Below are 24,851 nucleotides of genomic sequence, written 5' to 3'. Positions count from 1 at the left end.
GAAACACAGACAGAACAGATCATGTCCGTCCGGCATGTGTGTATGAGGCCAGAGCAGCACACAGCCTGTCCTGCACTGCGCTCAGGCAGTACAGTACAGTAGAGAGAACAGTGAACGGTGTGAGACTTGCTTGCTACTGCTGGTTTCCCTCTGGTTTGCGCACCAAACGAGCTACTAACCACCAGTTAATTTTCCAAGTTGCCATATGCTTAAATGTTTTATAAAATCAATCAGATTATCACATGATATAGCTGAAGCGTGAGCGTCACGTTTTCGTCATGTTGCACTGAGTCTCGTTAACCCAGCTGGCTGCGATGAATAAAACCTATAATTATTAATCAACGTCACCAAATGATCCATGGTGATATATAACTTAAACGCTAAACGTAAAGCAACTTCACTTCAGAGGAAACTAAGGGAGGGAGCTGCAGCTGCTATTCTTGTTTACTCACCAGTCACCACCACCACTGTATGGAATCCATTAGAATGATTGGAAATGTAAATTAATAGCCTATTTTAACGTGAGTTACATACATCCTTTATTTCGATAAGTCCGTTGATCTCCGTTCTCACTTTCACACTTTCTGTCAGGCTTTTTTTTAGGGTTGGGCCGAGCCTCGGGCCGACCCAGTTAGGGTAGGTTTGGGCCGGGCCATAATTGTTGGGCCCATACATCCAAACAGACAATGTCCTATCTAATTGTATTAAATTATGTCAAACTCACCAACATTGCAGCTGTACGAAAAGCTTTAATTATCCTCTTTCTATCTTCAATAGAATATCTTCTGCAGGTGTTTCTTTTCTAAGTATTGGAGTTTGGGAGTGCTCATTGAATAATCACTCAACGTTCCTGCGTACCACCTGTTTTGAATTTACACATAATGCAGGAAGCAGCTGGATGTTGTGTTACTGAAAGGGAGTGCTTCCAAACTTCAACACTTGGAAAAAAGTCACCTGCTCATAACATGGTTATGGTGGATTTTTATGAAACAAAAACTTTGCAGATAGAGCATAATTCAAGCTTTTCGTACAGCTGCAATGTTGACGTAATTTAATACAATTAGATAGGACTTTGTCTGTTTGGATGTATGGGCGGTCAAGGGCAAATTGTGGCTAGTTTCCACTCTGCCATTAACTTGTGGAAAGATGACCGCCGTGTGCATATGGTATTCAAACATGAGTATTCTGAACATTTTGAGCATCTCAGGAAATCAGTTTAGAAGATAGAGCCATGTTTGAAGTAGCTGTCTGGTGTGGTCATTTCCGGGTATTTCGCCCCGGATAGAGAATTCTTCACAGTTCCAAAGTTGTTCGCAGTGGTCATATTTGCCAAGAACAGTTAAGATATTCTCCGCTAAATGAAGTGCATACCAGCCAGGTCCTGGAGTAACAGCTGCTTCTTCATCTGTAGACTGAGTGTCTTCTCCAGCTGAGACACAGCTGTCCTCACTGTCCCCACATGTGAAGACTGATGAACATTGACCTTTGTCCAGTCCTTGGTGGGTCTCCACCCTGTGTTGATGGAGGTGAAGTACTGGAGGAGGTGGTCGTCAGTGTGTGAGAGCTGATTCAGCTCAGAGCTTCTCTTCTCCAACTGAGTGATTTCCTGTTGCAGATCTTCAATGAAGACTTCAGCTTTTTTCTCTGTTGTTTTCTGCTTCTCTTTAATCACACCAATGAGCTTAGCCTGGCTTCTCTCAATACAGCTGATCAGAGCGGTGAAGACCTGCACACTGTCTGCTATCACTGTATCTGCATCTTTCCTGCTGAGCTCTACTTGGACGCTGTTTGTCGCTCAACTCGACGCGCTGTCACACAGTGACTTGCTACTACGTTTTTTAACAGTTTCCACTCAACTATTTTATACCAAACTTCTGGATTTTAGCCTGGTGACCTACATCTTTGTACTAACCCTGCAATCCCAGCGATCGGCACTGCTGATCACTCAATTTTACGCAATTATCAGACTGTGTTGTTGCTGCCTGCTAGCTGGCGGAGGTTTGTTTGTAGCCTTGGTGCCAGCTAGTTTGGTGGCTTGTTTAGCTGGCTCGTTTTTTGAGCCTAGATGCTATCATCTCAACAGTCTGTTGGTGGTTATAGTGGACAGTCAGTACTCACGACATCAAAATGCCTGTCATGACAGAGGAATTATCCGCCATCAAAAGTGAGCTCCGCTCCATATCGAGCTTGGTTAAAGACCTAATCCAGCGGCAATCATTCCTCCAGGGCCGCTTAAAATCCTTGGATCCCCCGGGTGCCGGTGCTGTACCCGGGATGTCTGCCACGGCTGCTACCATGCCGGGGAGCAGTGCTTCGCACGCCGGTAAGCGCAAACCGGGGCCCGTATGCGCTGACTCCTGGGCCTCCGTGATGAAAGGAAAACATCCGAGGTTGGCGTTTCCTCTTTTCGACCCGTCTGGGTCGGAGGCATGTAGCATGGCCGACATTTTCCCGTGCTCAAACTCATTCGCACCATTACAGGAGTCATTGGCAAACTCCCCCAGGAATCCTCGGCACCCGGACTCGCTGCTACCCCGGCCGTTGAAGCGCGCGGGACCGGACTCCTCCTCTCTTCACCTGGCTCCACCTCCACTCCCATCCACAGAGACAATGGTGGTCGTGTTGGAAAGCGGCCCCGACGACTCTCACCCAGTGTGCACAGGCCAGATGTCTCCCAGTCCCTCTCAATCATTCACCCAGCACGAGGAGCAGTGCCCACCGCTCCCAGTCGAGCACCCTCTCCCCCCCTCTCATCAGATCCTGCCGTGTCCCCCTCGCTGTCATTGCACACTAGATCTGCTGCATCAATCTCAGCTAATAACAACAACTGCCCCCGTACCCCTCCATTGGAATATTTAATTTTGGGTGATTCCATAGTTCGTGGACTTTCTGTGCCCCATTGTGTTACTTTTTTCTTCTCCGGTGCGAAAATAATTGATTTGATCCCTCACATTCCTGTCATTCTCAAACGTCACTCCTCCATTCACACAGTAATTATCCATATAGGCACAAATGACATCAGACGGCAGCAATCCTTCCAGATGTGGTCCGACTACGAGACCCTAGTAGGTGTTATCAATTCATTAAATAAAACCTGCATCTTCCTTGGACTAATTCCCACCCTCCTCCGTGGTCCCGAAAACTTTAGCCGCATCATGGGCGCAGACAATTGGCTGCCTAATTTCTGCCATGCCTGCGGGCTTGGCTACATCAATAACTTTGATGACTTTTGGAAATCCCCATCACTATATCGTGACCAAATACACCCGAATGACAAAGGTATTAAAATCCTGGCAAAAAACATCACGCAGCACCTCTCTGTATGACATCAGTTAAACCCTGCACCTAGTCACATAGCCCACACATTTTCCATTCCTGTTATTATTTCCCATAGATTAACACCAGTCATAGATGCATCACCAGTTAACAGCAAGCCTGTAGGAGCAAGCCTCAGCAATATCACACCACTCATTTCATCCCACCAGCTGCACCCACCCCCAAACCATGTGCCCCCCAGATCTATAAACTCAAACTTATTATCCATCCCAATGGCCCCCACCACAGTTAATCTGTCACCACCAGTCCAGCTAAACCTTGCCCTATTTAACATAAGATCAATAACTAACAAGCTCTCCTCAGTTAATGATATCATTATAAAAGAAAAACTTGATATCATCTTTCTAACAGAGACATGGCTTGGCTCCGACGGAGCTATACTATTAGCAGCAGCTTGCCCCTTAGATTACAGTTTCATTCACTCTGTTCGCAAGGCTAAGAAAGGAGGTGGACTGGCAAAGAAAGGAGGTGGACTGGCAATATTTTTTTCAGACACGCTAAAATTCAAGGCTCTGACCCATGGCAGCTATACATCCTTTGAATACCAGGCCACTATACTACTTGGTAAATCCTCTATGCCAATGATTAGCATTTATCGCCCGCCAAAATGCAGTAAAGCAATATTTCTAACAGAAATATCAGAACTTTTATCTATCTGCTCCACTAACTATGATAGAACTCTTATCTCTGGCGATCTTAATCTTCATCTGGATGATGTTACAGATACTGTGGCTATGGGCTTCCTAGAGTTATTGCACTCCTTTGAGTTTATCCAACATGTTGTTGGGCCTACTCATAAACATGGGCACACTCTGGACCTGGTAATTTCTAAAGGGCTGAACATCATTGTGGAAAGGACTATTGAAAGGCCTGAGCTATCAGACCACTATTTGCTGTGTTTTAATATGACTGTCACTGAACTAGAGAAAAACATCACTGAATATACCATAAAAAAGCGTTTTTTTAGCCCTTCTGCAGCCGACGAGTTCTCTCGTCATCTGGGCCCCCCCCTGCCCGATACCCCCCCAGTGAATGATATGGTTCAAATTTTTAATCTTAAACTAGAGTCAGCTCTTGATATAGTGGCTCATTTTAAAACAAAAAAGAAACATAACACCAGAATAACACCTTGGATAAATGAGCATACCCGCTCACTGAAGCAAGAGTGTCGTAGAGCCGAGCGAGCCTGGAGAAAAAACAAACTCACCAGCCAACTAGAAATTCTTAAAAAATCAACAGCCGCCTATAACAAAGCCTTGCGTCTAGCAAGGCAGGCATATTTCTCTGGCATTATAAATGAGAACAAGAAAAATGCCAGAGTCCTTTTCTCTACCATTGAACGACTTATAAACCCCCCCCCAGTCCTACAAGCAGTCATTCCCGGCCTCTAAAGCTAAGTGTAATGAGTTTGCATGCTTTTTTGATAACAAAATATTTAACATTAGAGCCGATATTATGAATGGTGCTGCTGCTAGCACAAACCTTCAAACAGCAGCTAATGGTCCCAGGGTAGATCTCCCCAGGGGGAGCCTATTAACGTTCTGCGAAATTGATGAAGACGAACTCCGCAAAACCATATCACAGATGACATCATCCTCCTGTTCATTGGATACAATTCCCACCACCTTTCTCAAAGAGGTCTTGGACAGTGTGATTGGAGATATCCTAAAAATTGTAAACAGCTCTCTACAATCAGGTGTCTTCCCAGACTCACTGAAGACTGCTGTAGTTAGGCCCCTACTCAAGAAACACAATCTTGATCCCTCCGTTTTGGGTAACTATCGACCCATTTCAAATCTACCCTTTCTGGGCAAGGTTTTGGAAAAATGCATCTTTCATCAATTGGATGTATTTCTACAGAATAATAATGTGCACAACAAATTCCAATCTGGCTTTAGGAAAGGCCATAGCACAGAAACAGCGCTTGTAAAAGTAATGAACGATCTTAGGGTGTCTGCCGACAAGAAACATGTATCTGTTCTCTTACTTCTAGATCTAACGGCTGCATTTGACACGATTGATCATTCAATTTTAATACAGCGTCTGGAGCACTGGATAGGCCTGTCTGGTACGGCCCTGTCCTGGTTTTCCTCCTACCTATCAAACAGAAGTTACTTTGTCAATCTAGCCGAGTTTGACTCAGACAACCACGACATCAGCTCTGGTATTCCACAGGGCTCGATTATTGGCCCCTTGCTTTTTTCCTTGTACATACTGCCATTGGGCGAACTCATTACCAATCACGGAGTCAATTTTCATTTCTATGCTGATGATACCCAACTTTATCTTTCTTTGCTCCAGATGATCCCTGTGCTTTAGACCCGCTGTTGACCTGTTTGTCTAGCATTAAATGTTGGATGAGTGAGAACTTTCTCAAGCTAAATGAGGATAAGACAGAAGTTCTCATAATCGGTTCTAGTGAGCAGAAACAATCAATAATAAGCAGACTTGGTAACCTGACTGTAGAAAGTACAGTACAGTAAAGAACCTGGGGGTTATTATTGATTCTGAATTGAATTTTAATTCTCACATTAATCATGTTACCAAGATTGCCTTTTTTCACCTTAGAAATATTGCACGAATCAGAGCCTATTTGTCCTTGGACGATGCAAAAACGCTAATCCACGCCTTTGTTTTCTCTCGGCTTGACTACTGCAATGCACTTTATTCAGGACTGCCTAAGAAAACAACTGACAGATTACAACTCGTCCAAAATGCAGCAGCCAGAGTTTTAACTAGAACTAAGATGAGAGAACATATTACTCCAGTTTTGGCATCACTGCACTGGCTTCCGGTTATTTTTAGGATTGATTTTTAAATTAATGGCCTCGCACCTTCCTACCTAAATGACTGCCTGCCTAAATATGTCCCAAACCGCCCCCTAAGGTCTTCCACTGCTGGCCTGCTCGCGCTGCCAAAAAAAATGGCAACTAAAAAATACAGGGAAGCAGCTTTTTGCTTCTATGGGCCGTCGGCATGGAACAAACTCCCACTGTACCTTCGTCAGGCAGCCTCTGTAGACATTTTTAAAGCTCAGCTCAAGACCCACTTCTACAACATTGCTTTTAATTGAGTTTTAATTTGCACGTTCCCACCCTGCCCTGACTGATTTGCTGCATGTGGTGTTTTTATTATTATTTTATTTGTTTTTATTTCTTTTATGTTCTTATATTCAATTTTGTTCTTTGCCATTGTTTTATCATTTTAACTACTATGTTTTATTGTATTCTATTTTTGCCCTGTGAAGCACTTTGCGCTACATTTATGTATGAAAGGTGCTATACAAATAAAGTTTATTATTATTATTACTGAGCGTTTGACCTCCTGAATCTTCACTCGTCTCTCCTGGATCATCTGCTGGATTTCAGACTGTGTCTTTGCTTCATATTCTTCTTTCAACTTGTGACTCCTGAACTGATGAACCATCTCAGAAATAAAAGTATTGACAGATACTTCTGGTCTCTTATTGAAGATCTTTGCACACAGTGGACACTTGCACACATCACTAGTGTCCCAGTAACGTGTGATACAGGCTTTGCAGTAGTTGTGTCCACACGGAGTGGCGACTGGATCAGTGAACACATCCATACAGATGGAACACAGGAAGTGCTCTTCAGACAGGAGACTGCTGGCGGACGCCATCTCTTCACAATGAGAATAAAAGTGAAGCAGTGAGGAAATATTACACGACTTAAAAACTGGGAATATATGATCCAGTAAGAACTCGAACAGCCGTTGTACGATCGATTATGTGTGACTACTGGTGAAACAATAATTTTAAGGTCTTCTCCTTCACTCGTCTTTCTCTCGGTTTCTTTCTCTCTTAGGACTGACGACCTCGCAATGTGTCATCAGCTCTTAAGCCGAGCTTCGGTGAATCTTACGTCATCAAACGTGACGTCAGTCCCTCCCAAACGTGGAGTTGTAAAGTATAAAATAATAACTGTTAAAGAGGTTAAACGCTAAGGTGACACAGATGACTAAATGGTTTAAAGTATTTTAAATGTTTTTTTGTTTTTAATCATTTTGAATTACGGAACAGTGTGAGAACTAATTATTTAGTACTCTGTAGAATCGGCATCAGGTCTTAATGGGTTCAAAGGCGCTACAGTTATGGTACTTTAAAGTCCAGTCTGTTTTGTTTGCAGGACGGATGGACATTGACGTGAGCCTGGTGGAGGACTGCAAACGGCTGGCCAAGCAGTGCAAGATGGGCGAGCTCATCGAGGAGCTGGAGATCAAGTGTAAACAGGTGTACGAGTTTGGTACGTCCAGCGTGCACGCGCACATGCACACGCACACACACACACACACACACAGTCTAACCACTTGTATTCTCTTAGTGTCCAATAAACCAGGAACGTGTGACGGTGTTGACTCGAATAGTTCGGCTATTTTCGCTTATTCTAAGGTGAAAGAGTATTTGACGTGATCAAACTAGCAATAGAATACAAGTTTAGAAGCATCTTCCAGAAACATGAATGGTCTCAGAAATGTCATATTTATTTTCAGCTGGTCGGCCTTAAAACATCATTACATTTTCAGTCTTGAGAATTTATTTTCCTTTATTTCATCGGTTCTCCTCCTAACAGTGTCTAATAAACCAGGAACGTGTGTGAAGGTGTTGACTCTGTTCTCCTCCCAAGGGCTCATTCACACTATTGAGACAGCTGTCCGTCTCTTGTATCTTGTCTGTGTTTAATCGCCGCTCCAATGCATTTCCAATGGAAGTCACATGGTTTGACAAGACAGTCTTGTTTGATGGCCGTTGTGCCCCCCCCCCCCCCCATCAAACAAGACTGTCTTGTCAAACCATGTGACTTCCATTGTAAATTCATTGGAGCGGCCATTAAACACGGACAAGACACGGACAAGACGGCTGTCTCAATAGTGTGAATGAGGCCTAGCAGTGTCTAATAAACCAGGAACCTGTGTGAAGGTGTTGACTCTGTTCTTCTCCTCCTAACAGTGTCTAATAAACCAGGAACCTGTGTGAAGGTGTTGACTCTTTTCTTCTCCTCCTAACAGTGTCTAATAAACCAGGAACCTGTGTGAAGGTGTTGACTCTGTTCTTCTCCTCCTAACAGTGTCTAATAAACCAGGAACCTGTGTGAAGGTGTTGACTCCGTTCTTCTCCTCCTAACAGTGTCTAATAAACCAGGAACCTGTGTGAAGGTGTTGACTCTGTTCTTCTCCTCCTAACAGTGTCTAATAAACCAGGAACCTGTGTGAAGGTGTTGACTCTGTTCTTCTCCTCCTAACAGTGTCTAATAAAACAGGAACCTGTGTGAAGGTGTTGACTCCGTTCTTCTCCTCCTAACAGTGTCTAATAAACCAGGAACCTGTGTGAAGGTGTTGACTCTGTTCTTCTCCTCCTAACAGTGTCTAATAAACCAGGAACCTGTGTGAAGGTGTTGACTCTGTTCTTCTCCTCCTAACAGTGTCTAATAAACCAGGAACCTGTGTGAAGGTGTTGACTTTGTTCTTCTCCTAACAGTGTCTAATAAAACAGGAACCTGTGTGAAGGTGTTGACTCTGTTCTTCTCCTAACAGTGTCTAATAAACCAGGAACCTGTGTGAAGGTGTTGACTCTGTTCTTCTCCTCCTAACAGTGTCTAATAAACCAGGAACCTGTGTGAAGGTGTTGACTCTGTTCTTCTCCTCCTAACAGTGTCTAATAAACCAGGAACCTGTGTGAAGGTGTTGACTCTGGAGCCTCACACCTCTCAGCTCCAAGAGGAGATCGCCCAGCTCGCAGATTGTGCACTTCCTGCGCAACTAAGAGTAAGAAAGAATACACACACACACACACACACACACACACACACAAAGGTTTAATGTTTGTCTTTAGTTCAATGTTTGTTTTGTAAACGCCATTGACAATGAAGGGAAAATGTACGTCATAATGTAACTCATTACATCATATTGTCTCTTTATTGTTAATGGCGTTTAATGTTTGTTTTGGCACCGTTTGTTTTATATCACCATTACATCACCTAATAAACATGAGTTAGACTTGAATATATTAGCGCCCCTCACTTCACACGGGAGTGATTTCTTTGAATTACACGGCTTGGTTGAACGCTTGATTCTGATTGGACATTCTTAAAAGGTATGTCCTTGCTTAAGTCTGTAAGCAAGGAAATACGGTAGATTATGCCTTACATATACACTACCGTCATTCTTGTTGTTGACCTTAGTTCTACCATATAGCACAACTGTGGTTCACATTTCACCCCTCTGACCCACGGAACTCTATGGTTTAGTGTCCAGCAGCATCGTTGACGTCCACGGTATATCTACCTGTTTTCGGCGGGAATCTTCTGGAGCTCCTTGTGTGTGTATGTGTGTGCGTCACTTCCTCCACACTAACTTTTCAGCCAGTGTTGCCATGTCTGCTTATTATAATAAACGACCTTTGGCTTGTTTTACTGTTAAGTCGCTTGTACATAAATTATTGGTAGTTGCTGGTTGTGTTTTTTGGGCTTGTTTCCTAATGTTGTTTAAATCAGTGGTTCGCACATATATTCACTACACGTCAAGGAACCCCAGATGAATATGTCCACGGACATCATCTGGAAAATGTGGTGCCAGCCCAGGGACCCAAGATTTGTGTTGTTAAAATGTTTAAATTTTTTCTTTTTAAATAACACATGTAGAACCTCACAAGTCACAACGTGTCGCTGTGAGCTTGTAGATCTGCTATTTGAACATAGCCAATGTAAAAACATCCGTACTTAGACCTGGCCGCTTTAGAGGAAGTTATGCAACTTTAGAGTATATATGAATAGAGACGGCACCGGATTTCTCATAGGACACTGGAAACAGGTGGATACGTCATTCACAATCCGACTCTTAACCTCCATTCATGTATAGTTTTCACAATAGAGGGCGTTCTTCCGCAACCAGTGAGTTGACCAAATCTATGCCAAATCACGAGACATCTCCATTTTGGGCGGAAACCCCTTTAGGGTGTTTTAAGTATTATGTTATACTTTAGCTATTGAAAAATAGCAGATCTACAAGCTCATAGCGCGCCACCGAGTGGCACACTAAGAGCTTGTAGGTCTGCTATTTATTTTTTATCGTAAAATTGTGGTGCAAATTTGGAATTTTTTAACTCAAATCTTTGCTTCTGGGGAGGTCCCTGGAACAACGTATTTTTAGATGGTGGGGGGAGGCGGCGGCATATTACATATAATAGTTGGGGTCCTTGACGTGAAATATTGAGCACCACTGATATAGAAACAGGAGGTTTTTCAGATTTTTCTTTTTTTTTTAAAGGCATTTTTTTAATTTCGGCCTAAATGGTTTAATGTCCTCGACTGTTGCGTTGGGACCCCCCTGGGTGTCTCGACCCTACAGGTTGAGAAGCACTGCTATAGGTGACTGTGGGGAGTCAAGTTCCAAAACTTCTAAATCGTCACGTCAATTCCCCCGAGCTGCTCTTCTTCTACCCCTCCCCCGTCTATTAAAACTCAATGTGCTCCTCCTGGTGTGATTATCCCCCCCTTGCGGAAGACAAGTAAAGTACACCTTTTTAACACTAGATCCTTAAATAACACGCCACATGTTCCCACACATACAAAATCCATTCCAAAACCCATCCCAGAGTCAAGTCAGCAACCTCTCTCACTGCTAATAGAGTCCCCTACAACAGAAAAGGGGACTACTCTGGGTTAAGTTGGTCAATCTCATTTTCCCACATCGCCTCCCTTCTAATAAATCAATACACTATGCCCCCCGCCAAGCCAAATTAGCTCTCTGGAACCTCAGGTCACTTAACGAGAAACAATTAATCTGCAATCATTTTAACAATATTGACATCTTAATGATCACGAGACCTGGCTAAAAAACGATTTTAAGCTTCTAAACGAGCAACCCACCCCCCCCCCCCCCCACCTATTCCTATCTACAGAACTCCAGGCTCTCCAGTCGAGGTGGCGGAGAATTCGACTCCTTTAAATATTTGGCCTTCTGCACTAAACAACAACATACTCTCTTCGTCTTAGTTTACCGTCCCCCCAAACCAAATTCCTCTTTTCTCACTGACTTCTCAGACCTACTTTCCCTAATTATGCCTACATTTGATAGAGTCGTCCTCCTAGGTGACTACAACGTCCACACCTGCTGCCCCAGCAATGCAGTGCCTATAGACTTCCTCAGTCTAATTGATTATTGTGACTAGTCCTTACCCGTTCTGAATATATGAACAGCAAATATATATATAGTGTGTATATATATATATATATATATATATATATATATATATATATATATATATATATATATATATATATATATATATATATATATATAATATTAGTGGTCCATGACATGAAAATGATGTTTGACAGTCGGATGTATTTTCGGATTTTGTGACTTTATCTGGCCTGTTAACATTTTCATAGACCTGGTTACTTGTTTCCCTCTCAGTCAATGTGGCAACCCTGGTGTTGTAGCTTAGCACACAACAGCTAGTAGCAGTAGTAGTAGTAGCTATGTAGCAGCCTTCTAGCTTCATGTTTAAAAGTATTTTGCGCAATTTATGTCCCCGAATGTATGGATATGGACTTATGTCTCCATCGCTGCCTCTTTCTTTAGTAGAAGTAGAAATTTAACGTGTTGCTGAGTGTTTAGCGTCCGCGCGCGCGCGCACACACACACACACACACACACACACACCGCCTCCTGGCCTGAGGGGGTTGGAGTGATGTAAAAACAATATTTGTACAGTGAAATACATCGGTAAAATGTAGCCTAGCTGGATTCTGGGAGCGTGCAGATTTTTTTTGCCATGGACAGATGTGTGCTAATAGTGTGGCTCGGTCGGAGATAGACGACAGACAGCACAGCCGTTTACCCCTGTTTATCCGTCTATTAGGAGACACACACACACACACACGCACGGCGGCAAATTGTATAGGGCACATTTTGTTGTGTTGCAGCGGTAGCTAGAGGAAGCATGCCAGTGGGGTAACGGTGATAACGGTGGCCTGTGATGCAGGTGTCGCTAAGGGACGGAGGTGCGAGGTTAATTCACTAATAAATTGATTATTAATCATTAATGTGTCAAATGGGAAAAAGGGCTCCGTTACGCCCTCCATATAATTATGGTCCATGCCTGTGTGAAAAGTGGGAGTGATTCGTGCAGTTAATGATGAGATAACGCGCTGTCAGTGACATTCATTCAGACATTCAGACATTCGCTGAATTATTATTTAGATGTTACAGCCCACCCAACTCATAAACTAGGCCATACTCTTGATCTGGTTTTGTCATCTGGGGTGAACATTTCGAACATTGAAATAAATCCTATAGGGGGGGGTCTCTGACCACTCCGTCATTGTTTTCAATATGTCGTCCGTCCCCCCTTCCACCAAAGTATCGGCCCCCACCTGCTCTTGCTTCATTAAGAATAGGACACAAAAAAACTATAGGCGACCGGGCCTTTGCAGTCCGTGCACCCTCACTGTGGAATGCCCTGCTTCTGGACATCAGACTCGCAGATTCGCTTCCTCATTTTAAATCTCTCCTGAAGACCCATTTATACAAAGCTGCTTAATCCATAATCTTTTACCATTGCGATTTTTATGTTTCTCTGATGTATTTTTCACTTTATCTGTTATCCACTGTTGTGCTATTATTATCGTTTTTCTTTGTATTATTTTGTTGTTAAGCACTTTGTGACCTCATTCTTGAAAAGTGCTATATAAATAAAGCTTTATTATATTATTATTATAAATATCCATGAATCCAAAAAGTGCCTATATGTGGAGATCTCTGTCTGCGGGATTGCTTGTGCCATTGTTATGGCCATATATGGAGATCCCTGATGTCATCCATAGCATTACTGCTGAAGCCTGACCTGGGCTGGGGTTTGCAATGGTGATCACTTTCCCATATGTGGGAGAACAGCAGACTTCAACCTCACTGATTGGCCAAACTGTCCATGATGTTTGTGCCGCTGAGCCCATATAACTGGTTGCACGCACAGTAGAAAAGCTTTGTTTTACAGAAGGAATCAAGGAATACAGTTTGATCCACAGTAGAACTGCATTTTGTTACAGAAGGAAACGGAAGGAATCCACTTTAATCCACAGTGCTGCTGGTGTGAGAAATGTTGTGGTGGATCATTCATCTCGGGGAAGACTTTGAGAAGGAAAATAGATTATTCGAAGCACGTGCTGTTGCTGTGGGCAACAAGCTGTACTCCTTTGGAGGTGACACGATCGACAGATCACATGGTCGTCTTATCGATGTGTAGGCCACACAGCTGTGCTACTAGGAGACATCGTCTACATCTGGAGAGGGTACAACCACGATGCGATGGAGAACGACTTATGAATTATGGATATTATGAATATGGTCCAAACCCTGTGTTTCTGGGACTGTTCCAGAGGGGAGGAGCTACAAATCGGCCTGCGTCTTGGGGAAGGTCATGTTTATCCACGGAGCAGGCGCCCATCTGACTGTAACCACTAATGACACCTACAAGTCGGACACCAACACAATGGTCTGGGCTTTAATTAACACCAGAGGAACTCCATCACCTGCTTCATCAAGTCACCTTGCCACCATCATCGGGACCAAGATGTTTGTATTTGGGCACTACAACAATGGCATCATCAGTGTTTGACACAGAGACCAACCACTGGGTGAGCAAACCTTCTGCACAGCCTCTTCCAGAAAGCCCCTTCTTTCATTCAGCCTTTACCTACAATGGAGAGCTGTACATTCCTGATGACTACTCCAATGATCTGTGGAAATTCAGTCCAGAGTTCTTCTCCTGGAAGAAGGTTGAGCCCAAGGATCATCTCAGTACTGGATGTGCTATTGCATGGTGGGAGATCATCCTCTTTGGAGGACACAACACCCCTGATGGTCTGTATGTCTTAGATTTCAGTCAAGACATTATGTAAGCTAGCAGTTATTCAGTACGATCAGGAGCAGTCTGGACTGCCAGACTCCAAGATAACCTGATCTAGCTAGATCCCTAGGTACTTGTAAGATGAGACCCGCTCAATTTGTGCCCCCTCAGAGACAGTATGGGGTCACCTGTTTCCATTTTTGTTGTATTTGAAAACAACATATATTTTGTGTTGCCTACATTTAGGGAGAGCTTAAGACCCGCTAGTGCTCGCTGAATAATATTAAAATCAGCCTGAAGGTTAGCTATAGCTTGGCTACTGGATGGAGCAGAGGTATAAATAATTGTGTCATCCACATATAAATTATTAATGGCATTATCATGGCTATTAATTTCGTTGACTAAAACTATAACGAAAAATGTTCTTCGTCTACCTTTATCACTGAAGGAAAGAAAACAAACTAAATATATTGTCATTTCCGTCAACACCGAAAACTAGACTTTAATGTTAGGGAGAGACTAGTGGAGAAGAGATCCAGTAGAACGTTTTGTTTGGTTGCGCTCGGGTGTTGTGCTCTGAAAATAGCAGATCTACAAGGTCACAACGGCTATTTACAGCATGCAACCACAACTTATATATTTTTCCTTGACAAAATCAACTTTTCCCAGACAAAATCAACTGTATATTTAGTCGACTAAAGCTAGATTAAAGACTATGACTAAAACAAAATCAGAGTTTGATGTCCGTAGTAACACTAGTGCTCTCGTGTGGATTTGTCTCCAGGTGGGATTCGGTGAGCTTCCCTTCGATGGAATGGACAACTTCCCAAGTTACCACGACATCTGCTTCAAAGTGGACGGCTACAACTTCCTGTGTCACAAGGTAAGGCGCCACATAGCCTCGGGTACCCAGGCTTTTAATTTGATGTAGCCTCGGTACCCAGGCTTTTATTTTTATGTAGCCTCCGTACCCAGGCTTTTAGATTGGTGAACCAATAGGATGCCTTGCTCAAGGACACTCCAACGTCAGTTTCGACGTGTCCTTGAGCAAAACTCTGGCTGCTCTACCGACCACTCTACATTTTGGGGATGAGTCACCTTTAGCAAAGCCCCACCCTCTACCACTTAGACACTCCCACTTGGACACTTTCCAGCCGGGCTCATTCATTCCAATGTAAATGGCATGGATTTTTAACATTAAATAGTGGTTCATTCTTGGAACCAGACCTTCAAAATCTCTTCCAAATCTGTCAACAAGGCCTGCCACATGCACTTGAAAAATATGTGCGTGACATTTATTTTTTTAAACAATGTTTTATCATATAGGAAAACTATTGGTGGAGAGGTTTGTCTAACCCATGTTATGCTTAGCTGTGATTGGACCATAGCAGTTTGGGGAGGGGCTTATCTATAGGTCAATTAGTTCACCACCCAAAAATGACTTTTTCTATTGATTACTTACCCCATGAAGATTTTAATTCATGGACTAGGGTGCTAGTCCCTCCTATATTCAGCTATTAGTGTAGATTTTCGTCTTGCATAAAGTGCAATTCCCATTGATAATTAATGGATAATGTACGACATATGCGGACGAGCATATCGACATGTTACATCATGATGATGTACGATGATAAGAGCGCCCCTCACTTCACACAGGTGTGTGATTTTTTTAAACTTTGTGTGTGTGTGCGTGGGTGTGTGTCCCTGCACGTCCAGGCGTTTTTCTGCGGCCGCAGCGACTACTTCAAGGCGCTGCTGGAGGACCACTTCAGTGAGGGAGAGACGCTGGCCAGTCAGCCCAGCACGCTGGTCCTCACCCTGCACAACATCTCACACCAGGTGTTCACCTGCATCCTGTATTACCTCTACAGCGATGACACAGAGGTGAGGCTTTAAATACTCGATTTACCATGGTCCCCAAAGAGGGGTCCCTTTAGGCCGGGAGTGTCAAAGGGAATCTGTACATGCTTAGAAGGACAATACATTAATGAGGCACGACAAGAATTCAAAAGTATGAGCGTTTCTACTCGAGTAAGGAGCAAACTTACATGACTTGTTAACTGTCGACTGACAGATGAGATAATTTCACAGGAAATGGCTGTACTTTTATAAAGGGTGTTATTAAATGTTAACATCTAATCATTTCTAGGAGAGGAGTTCCAGGGGGTCCCCTGAATGATAGTTAGGAACCAAATGGACCCTTATGGGTACCTCAGAGAAAATGGAACCAAACATTGGTTCCATTTGTACACACACTCTGAGTTAAATTAACATTGGTTTTAACAATATAAATTGTGGGTCCCAGAGATTTTTTTAAAAGCCATTAAATGGGGGGTCCGTAACCTAATGCATGTCGAACTGGGGGTCCTTGAAATTAAAATGAAATAAATCACTGCTAGAACCGTCATACAAATCTTTTCTTATGGGGGTCCCTTTCAAATGGGGCTCCGCAGACTAATATATGTTGATTTAGGGTTCCTTGACATAAAACGTTTGGGAAACACTGGTCTACCACATCTACAGTGACGACACAGAGGTTAGTGTTGAACCCATTCTGGACGGGAACCCCTTTTGGTGTTTTAAGCGTTGTTATACTTTACCTATTGAAAAATAGGAGATCTAGAAGCTCATAGCGAGGCACATAGGGCCGCGCTACGACCTTGTAGATCTGCTATTTTTTTTTAATCGTGAAAATCGGTGCAGTGGCTGTTCAAAGGTAACTTTAACCAACTCAGCGGTCGGTGCAGTGGCTGTTCAAAGGTAACTTTAAACCTAGCAGGGAGGCTTGAAACACGGCAGTTTAATCAACACGTGTGTTAACTCCAGACAACGTGTTTGACGTGCTGTGTTGTTATTTTTCTCCAGTTGACTCCAGACAACGTGTTGGACGTCCTCTGCATGGCAGACATGTACCTCCTGCCTGGCCTGAAGCGTCTGTGTGGGAGGACCCTGGCCACGACCATCTGTCAGGACAACGTTCTGAGCATCTGGAAGACCGCCAAGCTGTTCCTGCTGTCGCGCCTCGAGGACCAGTGCACCGAGTTCATGGCCAAGATCATTGAGAGGGTAAATATATACCCCTTAGAGGACCAGTGAGGATAAATATATAATCCTTAGAGGACCACTGAGGGTAAATATATAACCCTTACAGAAACGGTGAGGATAAATATATAATCCTTAGAGGACCAGTGCACAGAGTTCATGGCCACGGTCATGGAGAGGGTTAAATATATTATAAACCAGTAGGGAGCGCTGTCACAATTACACATTTTGTGACTACTTTAATTAGAGGGATTGGCTGCGTTTGCATGGACACATATTCCACTGAGCGGAGTGCGGAGCGACCGCTGTACAAATGAAGGTGAGCAACGTGAGCGAAAGAGCAAGCAGCACAACAGCCCTCTGGAGCGAGGAGCGGCTTTGCCCTCACCTCACATGCTCTGCTCAGAACCCTAACCCTTTGTCCTCCCTTCCCCTCACATGCTCTGCTCAGAACCCTAACCCTTTGTCCTCCCCTCCCCTCACATGCTCAGCTCAGAACCCTAACCCTTTGTCCTCCCCTCCCCTCACATGCTCTGCTCAGAACCCTAACCCTTTGTCCTCCCTTCCCCTCACATGCTCAGCTCAGAACCCTAACCCTTTGTCCTCCCTTCCCCTCACATGCTCAGCTCAGAACCCTAACCCTTTGTCCTCCCTTCCCCTCACATGCTCAGCTCAGAACCCTAACCCTTTGTCCTCCCTTCCCCTCACATGCTCTGCTCAGAACCCTAACCCTTTGTCCTCCCCTCACATGCTCTGCTCAGAACCCTAACCCTTTGTCCTCCCTTCCCCTCACATGCTCTGCTCAGAACCCTAACCCTTTGTCCTCCCCTCACATGCTCTGCTCAGAACCCTAACCCTTTGTCCTCCCCTCACATGCTCTGCTCAGAACCCTAACCCTTTGTCCTCCCCTCACCTCACATGCTCTGCTCAGAACCCTAACCCTTTGTCCTCCCCTCCCCTCACATGCTTTGCTCAGAACCCTAAACGTTGGTTCGGAACTGGAACCAAAAAACGGTTCCAAGAATCTAGAACGGAACCAGTTCTATAACCAAAGTTATTTTGGTGGAAAAGTGGCCTCTGTTCGGGAATGAGTGAATTCTGAATTAAGAAATATTGTCCACGTAAACGCAGCCATTGTGGATTTTTTCAATTTTCCTTTTCATGTCATATGAAAGCAGGGAATCATAGCTTACAATTGACATGTCAGTTTGACCCACCAGTTTTGGAGACATGGCCACAAAGATCCACTTCTGTGATCTGTGACATTTTTACTTATAATTGTAATTATAAAAACAATATAGGACCAAGTCCTTTCAGGACTGCTTGGTCCTTTAATAACCAGCTGGCCTGCTGTCACGATCACACATATAACCCATTTACACCCGATTCTAAAACAATCTGAAAAAAACCCCCAATGTTTCTATATCAGTGGTCCTCAAGCTATTTAATTTCAAGTACTGATATGTAATTGCCCACCGAACCCCCTTCTGAAAATATGTTGTTCCCCCCAGAAGCAAAGATTTTAGTTAAAAACTTTCACTCTGAAAGAATATTCAAAGATTTGCACCACATTTTCACAATAAAAAATTATAATAATAATAGCAGCATCTACAAGCTTGTATGAGCTTGTAGATCTGCTCTTTTTCAATAGCTAAAGTATAACATAATCCTTAATACACCAAAAGGGGTTCCCGTCCTGAATGAGTTAAGTTGGCGACTAATAAATTATTGAGATAATGATTTTATTACGTGTAGTTTGGGTCCCGGCGGGGAGACATATAATTAAAAGTTTAGGAATATTGATCTACTAGAATGTTACGTTACAGCGCACTATGGGAAGAAGGTAATTGCGGGAGTTGACTCCACATGTAGTAACGGATGGGTTATTAGTTATTATGTGTCCTTATTAGTGTAGTGTAGTGTAGTCAACATGTTAAAGCTCGTACACACTGCCCGGTATTTGCTCCGATTATGCTGTTGGGGAGCATTTTTGGCGCTTGCCGACAAAAACCCCTGATCTGACGTTAAGCGGTGCCCAAATGGTAGATCACGATCTACAAAGGCTTTGCAGGTAGACCACATGACATGCCCCTAAAAAAATATATAATTTTAATATAAAAAACGATTTTTGCATCTGCCGCTTTAGATGACCTGAGATGACTTGATTGATCAAAAAGGGCCTGTCAGCTCAAACACACAATGCAATACTTGTTGTTGCTTACAATCATCAGTAGCAAAGTCAAATACCAACAAAAATAAAACCCTACCATTTCCATTTTTCCCCCTCTATATTCCATTCCATGTGCGTTTGTCTTATATGTAGCCTATGAAAGGCCCCTCAATTCCATTTTGTAACTATTTTCAGCAATGGGATGATAGTTTTATTTGGTGGGTATGTTGAGCTGGACGTTTTGAAAGTAGCTCTGAAGTAAAAAAAAGTGTGGGCACCCCTGGTATAGATGATTATATATACTATTACTAGCCCTTACCCGTTGTGAGATACTGGCCATTGAGGGGGTACTGCGCCCGGGCTTATTGCCCGTGGGATCGTGTGTAAAAACAATACATTTGTACAGTAAATATGACAGTTGCGTCTGTAAAATGTAGCCTAGCCGGATTCTGGGAGCATGCAGATTTCTTTTGGCATGGAGAGATGTGTGCTAATAGTGTGGCTCGGTCGGAGATAGACCACGGATAAATGGCTGCCCTGGGTGCGTTTTCGCATTTTTAATTGACAAATAAATTCATTATTAATCATTAATGTGTCAAATCGAAAAAAAAGTTCAATTCGTTAAAGGGACACTTCACCCTTTTTGCAAAAAAAATATGTTAATGACGTTTAGAAGCTTTAGATCACTTTTCTGGGGGTATTTATGTGTGTAATATGTGGTTTTAGATATTTTAGATTGTAGCAGTGAGCCTGTTGTCTCTGATGTCATGGACACTGGGCTCACTTCCTTCCTGGACTACATGTTGTCTCAGTAAGACAGCTCTCCCCCCTATCCACAAGGAGGAGCAGTGCACCAAATAATTATGGGAATTGTAGTCCAGGAAGGTAGTGAGACCAGTGTCCATGACATCAGAGACAACAGGCTCACTGCTACAATCTAAAATATCTAAAACCACATATTACACACATAAATACCCCCAGAAAAGTGATCTAAAGCTTCTAAACGTCATTAACATATATTTTTTTGCAAAAAGGGTGAAGTGTCCCTTTAAGACCTCCATATAATTATGGTCCATGCCTGTGTGAAAAGTGGGAGTGATTGGTGCAGGCAATGATGAGATAAGGCAGTGTTTCTGACATTCATTCAGACATTGTTAGAATTATAGTATGATGATGATTATAGTATGATATATATATATATATATATATATATATATATATATATTTCATTCCGTCGGTAAATCCCTGTAGGCTATACCCACATATTGGTAGCCTATATTAGCCCAATATTGGCGTTACGCATTTTACTTGAATAATGTGTGTGAGCGCGTGCGCATGCGGAGAAAGACACTTGAGAGACTCCGCACGTCAAAATGAATTGGAATAAAAAAACAAATGATGTAGCCGCTGCCTATATGTATCGGGTCTGGATCACATGTTGGTGTACTCTTGCCGTGTGTGATCTTCGGCGCGGGGCGGAGGGGGTCCGCGGTAGTAGTAAATCAGCGAGTCTGCTGGCACGTTTTCTCGGCGCTCCGCTGTTTTTTTGTGTGTGTGCGGGACACGGGGACGGGGTAGTGTTGTGTGTGTGTGGGGGGTGGCTTACAGGCGCGCGTGTGCGTGTGTGTGTGTGTGTGTGCAATCCAAAGTACTCGGCAGTAGCGAAATAGCCACCTGGAATGTTTTACTGTTAGTCTAGTTTTACTCGACTAAATATCATAAGATTTTAGTCAACTAAAATGTGTTTTGGTGGGCCTTGTTGCCGTCGTAATGACTGATTTTTCACTTGCTGAAAATAGCCGATCTACAAGCTCACAACGGTCACAGTGCGACACATCTGATCTGCAATGAAACATGCAACCAAGTGTATAATGACTTATACTGGATATCTTGTCCTTGTGCAGCGCGTGGAATCGCCCGGTTGCCTTAATAGTGTGAGATTTATAGATTTTGGGGTATAAATAATATATTAGAAGCATTTTGTTATCAAGAATTGATCAATGTCATGGTCCACATACTGTACACTGTACAAAAAAACACTTTTGCTGTCACATTGCACATTGCTGTCCAGAGGGCAAGGGCAAGTGGTGCTCTAGCACCCCCTAGTGTCTATCTGTGCACGCCACTGCCGAGCTGACTGAGCGTGCGTACCACCTGTTTCCAATGTGTACATAATGCAGGAGGCAGCAGGATATTTCTTTACTGATAACGATCACGTCCAAACTCCGTCAACAATTTTGTTGACATACAGTAGCTCGTAACATGTCTACGGTGGATTTGTTTATGAAACAAACTCTTTGCAGATAGAAAGAGGATAATTCAAGCTTTTTGTACAGCTGCAATTTTGGTGAATTTGACGACGTTTAATACAATCCGAGAGGACTTTTCTGTTTACAATCTTACAATTTACAATATAGGCATTTAGCAGACTTAATCCAGAGCGACTTTCATTAAGCAAGAACAAAAAGCATGGCAATACATTACATCACATACATAAATAGTAGTTAGCATGAAGGTAAGAACGTAACAGTTGAATATCTAATATAATGAAACTATGCATATATAATATATATACTATATACTATATACTTTAGAGTGCTATGACTACATAAATTGCTAGTGCAGTGCTGTCTATATAAAATGCTACGTGTATGTCTGCATAAAAGTCTATCTTTTATGAATCTATACTGTCTTTTAACTAGGAGAAAAATGTAGTTGTTTTTTCCTGATGCTGCTTGTGGATGGAAAAAACTAATAGACATCTTGAATTTCCCTCTCTCTCCCCCATCCCTCCCTCTCTCTCTCTCCCTCCCCCCCTACAGCTGGTGGACAACCCAGAGTTTGCGGAGATGATCCGCGAGGACGCCGCGGCTGTGGAGAACCGCCACAAGACGGACTCCATCCCGCTGGTGGACGACATCCGCTTCCACATCGCCAGCGACGTGCAGACCTACAGCGCCATCGAGGAGGCCAATCAGAAGCTAGAGGCGCTGGAGACGCTGCTGGCTAACATCGACCTGGAGTGCTGAACCAACCAGCCGACGTTAATATGCGACCCGACTCGGGATAAGTGGTGGAAAATGGAGGGATGGATGGAAGTGGGTGCCTGGGACGTCCAGCAACTCCATGTAAAATTGGCTATTTTGTCCAAAATGTAAAAGAAAACTACATTTAAATAAATAAGATATTTGGAAAATGTTTTAAAGTAAAGTATACATGATTAGAACTCGCTTAAACATTCAACATTGAGGTCTAATATTTCTACAATTGCTATAAATCTACCTGTAATTTAGGGCAAAACAAGAAGTTGAAGGATACCAATAGTCTGATAATGACGTACCGCCTATGTTACTTAAGACCATTGTCTTAACATTTTAGACAAAATAGCCGCTATAGTGCCCTCCTATATTCAATCCTTAAAGTTATCCTCCAGCCCGGTTATACAGATGTTTTGTTTTTGCCCCTGATTTTTCTCATCGACTCATGTAGGTGCATGCCAGTTAATCGATCTAATTAATATTATCATTTTCTATTTCTGCCATATTGTTGGCAGACAGTGTGGATTGACACGTAGCAATGCTGTCAGGCTGACATCAGAGTGTGTAGATCACAGTGTCACGTTGAAAGTCACACACGTTACCGCAGTGAAATTTGTTCTCTGCATTTGACCCATCTCTTGGAGCATTGAGCTGCAGCCAAGGAGCGGTGAGCTGCAGCCAAGGAGCGGTGAGCTGCAGCCAAGGAGCGGAGAGCTGCAGCCAAGGAGCGGTGAGCTGCAGCTGTGCAGCTGCTCAGGAATCATTTGATTAGTGGTTTGACCCCCCAATTCAGCCCACTGATGCTGAGTTCCTAGCAGAGAGGCATTGGGTCCCATTTGTTTGGTTTGACCCGATCGAACCCCAGCCTCCCAGTTTCAGGGCAGACACTGTCTGGTTCTATTTTAGTTTGACTGTTTTTCGTTTTGCTATTTTTGCACGTAGTGCGAGTTTAAAACAGTTTGGTCAGACTAATCAATTTAGTACAGTATTAAGAATAATACGGTAATAATAATAAAATACATTGGATTATTGTTTGTTGATATACAAAAATATATACCGGTGTGTGCTTCTCGATTATTTGATTGTTCTGAAAAGTAATTGATATAATATTTGGTGCGACTATAACTTTATGTATCAGGTTATCATGTTGATGGTTGTGGATGATTCAAGAGGAGCTGCTTATCAGCAGAGATCATATTTAATTCACTTTTGACCAAATGCCAAACACGTTGGAATGAATGAAACTACACGTTGGCATATCAGGCAGAATTAATGAAACTACATGTTGGCATAGCAGGCAGAATGAATGAAACTACACGTTGGCATATCAGGCAGAATTAATGAAACCACACGTTGGCATAGCAGGCAGAATGAATGAAACTACATGTTGGCATAGCAGGCAGAATGAATGAAACTACACGTTGGCATATCAGGCAGAATGAATGAAACTACATGTTGGCATAGCAGGCAGAATGAATTAAACTACACGTTGGCATAGCAGGCATAATTAATGAAACTACATGTTGGCATAGCAGGCAGAATGAAAACTACATGTTGGCATAGCAGGCAGAATGAATGAAACCACATGTTGGCATAGCAGGCAGAATGAATGAAACTACATGTTGGCATAGCAGGCAGAATTAAAACTACATGTTGGCATAGCAGGCAGAATGAATGAAACTACATGTTGGCATAGCAGGCAGAATGAAAACGACATGTTGGCATAGCAGGCAGAATGAATGAAACTACATGTTGGCATAGCAGGCAGAATTAATGAAACTACATGTTGGCATAGCAGGCAGAATGAATGAAACTACATGTTGGCATAGCAGGCAGAATGAATGAAACTACATGTTGGCATAGCAGGCAGAATGAATGAAACCACATGTTGGCATAGCAGGCAGAATTAATTAAACTATACACGTTGGCATAGCAAACAGAATGAATGAAACTACATGTTGGCATAGCAGGCAGAATGAAAACGACATGTTGGCATAGCAGGCAGAATGAATGAAACTACATGTTGGCATAGCAGGCAGAATGAATGAAACCACATGTTGGCATAGCAGGCAGAATTAATTAAACTATACACGTTGGCATAGCAAACAGAATGAATGAAACTACATGTTGACATAGCAGGCAAACAGAATGAATGAAACTACATGTTTGCATAGCAGGCAAACGGAATGAATGAAACTATACATGTTGGCATAGCAGGCAGAATGAATTAAACTACAGTACATGTTGGCATAGCAGGCAAACGGAATGAATTAAACTACATGTTGGCATACAAGGCAGAATGAATGAAACTACATGTTGGCATAGCAGGCAGAATGAATTAAACTACATGTTGGCATAGCAGGCAGAATTAATTAAACTACATGTTGGCATAGCA

General features: G+C 43.0%; 1 protein-coding gene across 1 annotated transcript in view; it reads left to right on the top strand.

The window, feature by feature from the left end:
- abtb1 (ankyrin repeat and BTB (POZ) domain containing 1) overlaps positions 1-23,735 on the top strand; it is a 39,792-nt gene extending 16,057 nt beyond the window's left edge. Inside the window, exons 7-12 of the mRNA XM_080764748.1 lie at positions 7,485-7,601; positions 9,008-9,120; positions 14,991-15,089; positions 15,923-16,090; positions 17,072-17,272; positions 22,241-23,735. Coding sequence (XP_080620874.1) covers positions 7,485-7,601; positions 9,008-9,120; positions 14,991-15,089; positions 15,923-16,090; positions 17,072-17,272; positions 22,241-22,447 — 905 coding nt within the window. The 3' untranslated portion in view covers positions 22,448-23,735. The remainder of the gene's footprint in view (positions 1-7,484; positions 7,602-9,007; positions 9,121-14,990; positions 15,090-15,922; positions 16,091-17,071; positions 17,273-22,240) is intronic.
- Positions 23,736-24,851: the final 1,116 nt, after the last annotated feature.

This window comes from Protomyctophum bolini (genome assembly GCF_963924005.1).
Source record: "Protomyctophum bolini genome assembly, chromosome: 5".
Taxonomy (NCBI): Eukaryota; Metazoa; Chordata; class Actinopteri; order Myctophiformes; family Myctophidae; genus Protomyctophum; species Protomyctophum bolini.
The sequence above is the reverse complement of the archived record's forward strand: the minus strand, read 5'-3'. Positions and strand labels throughout refer to the sequence as shown.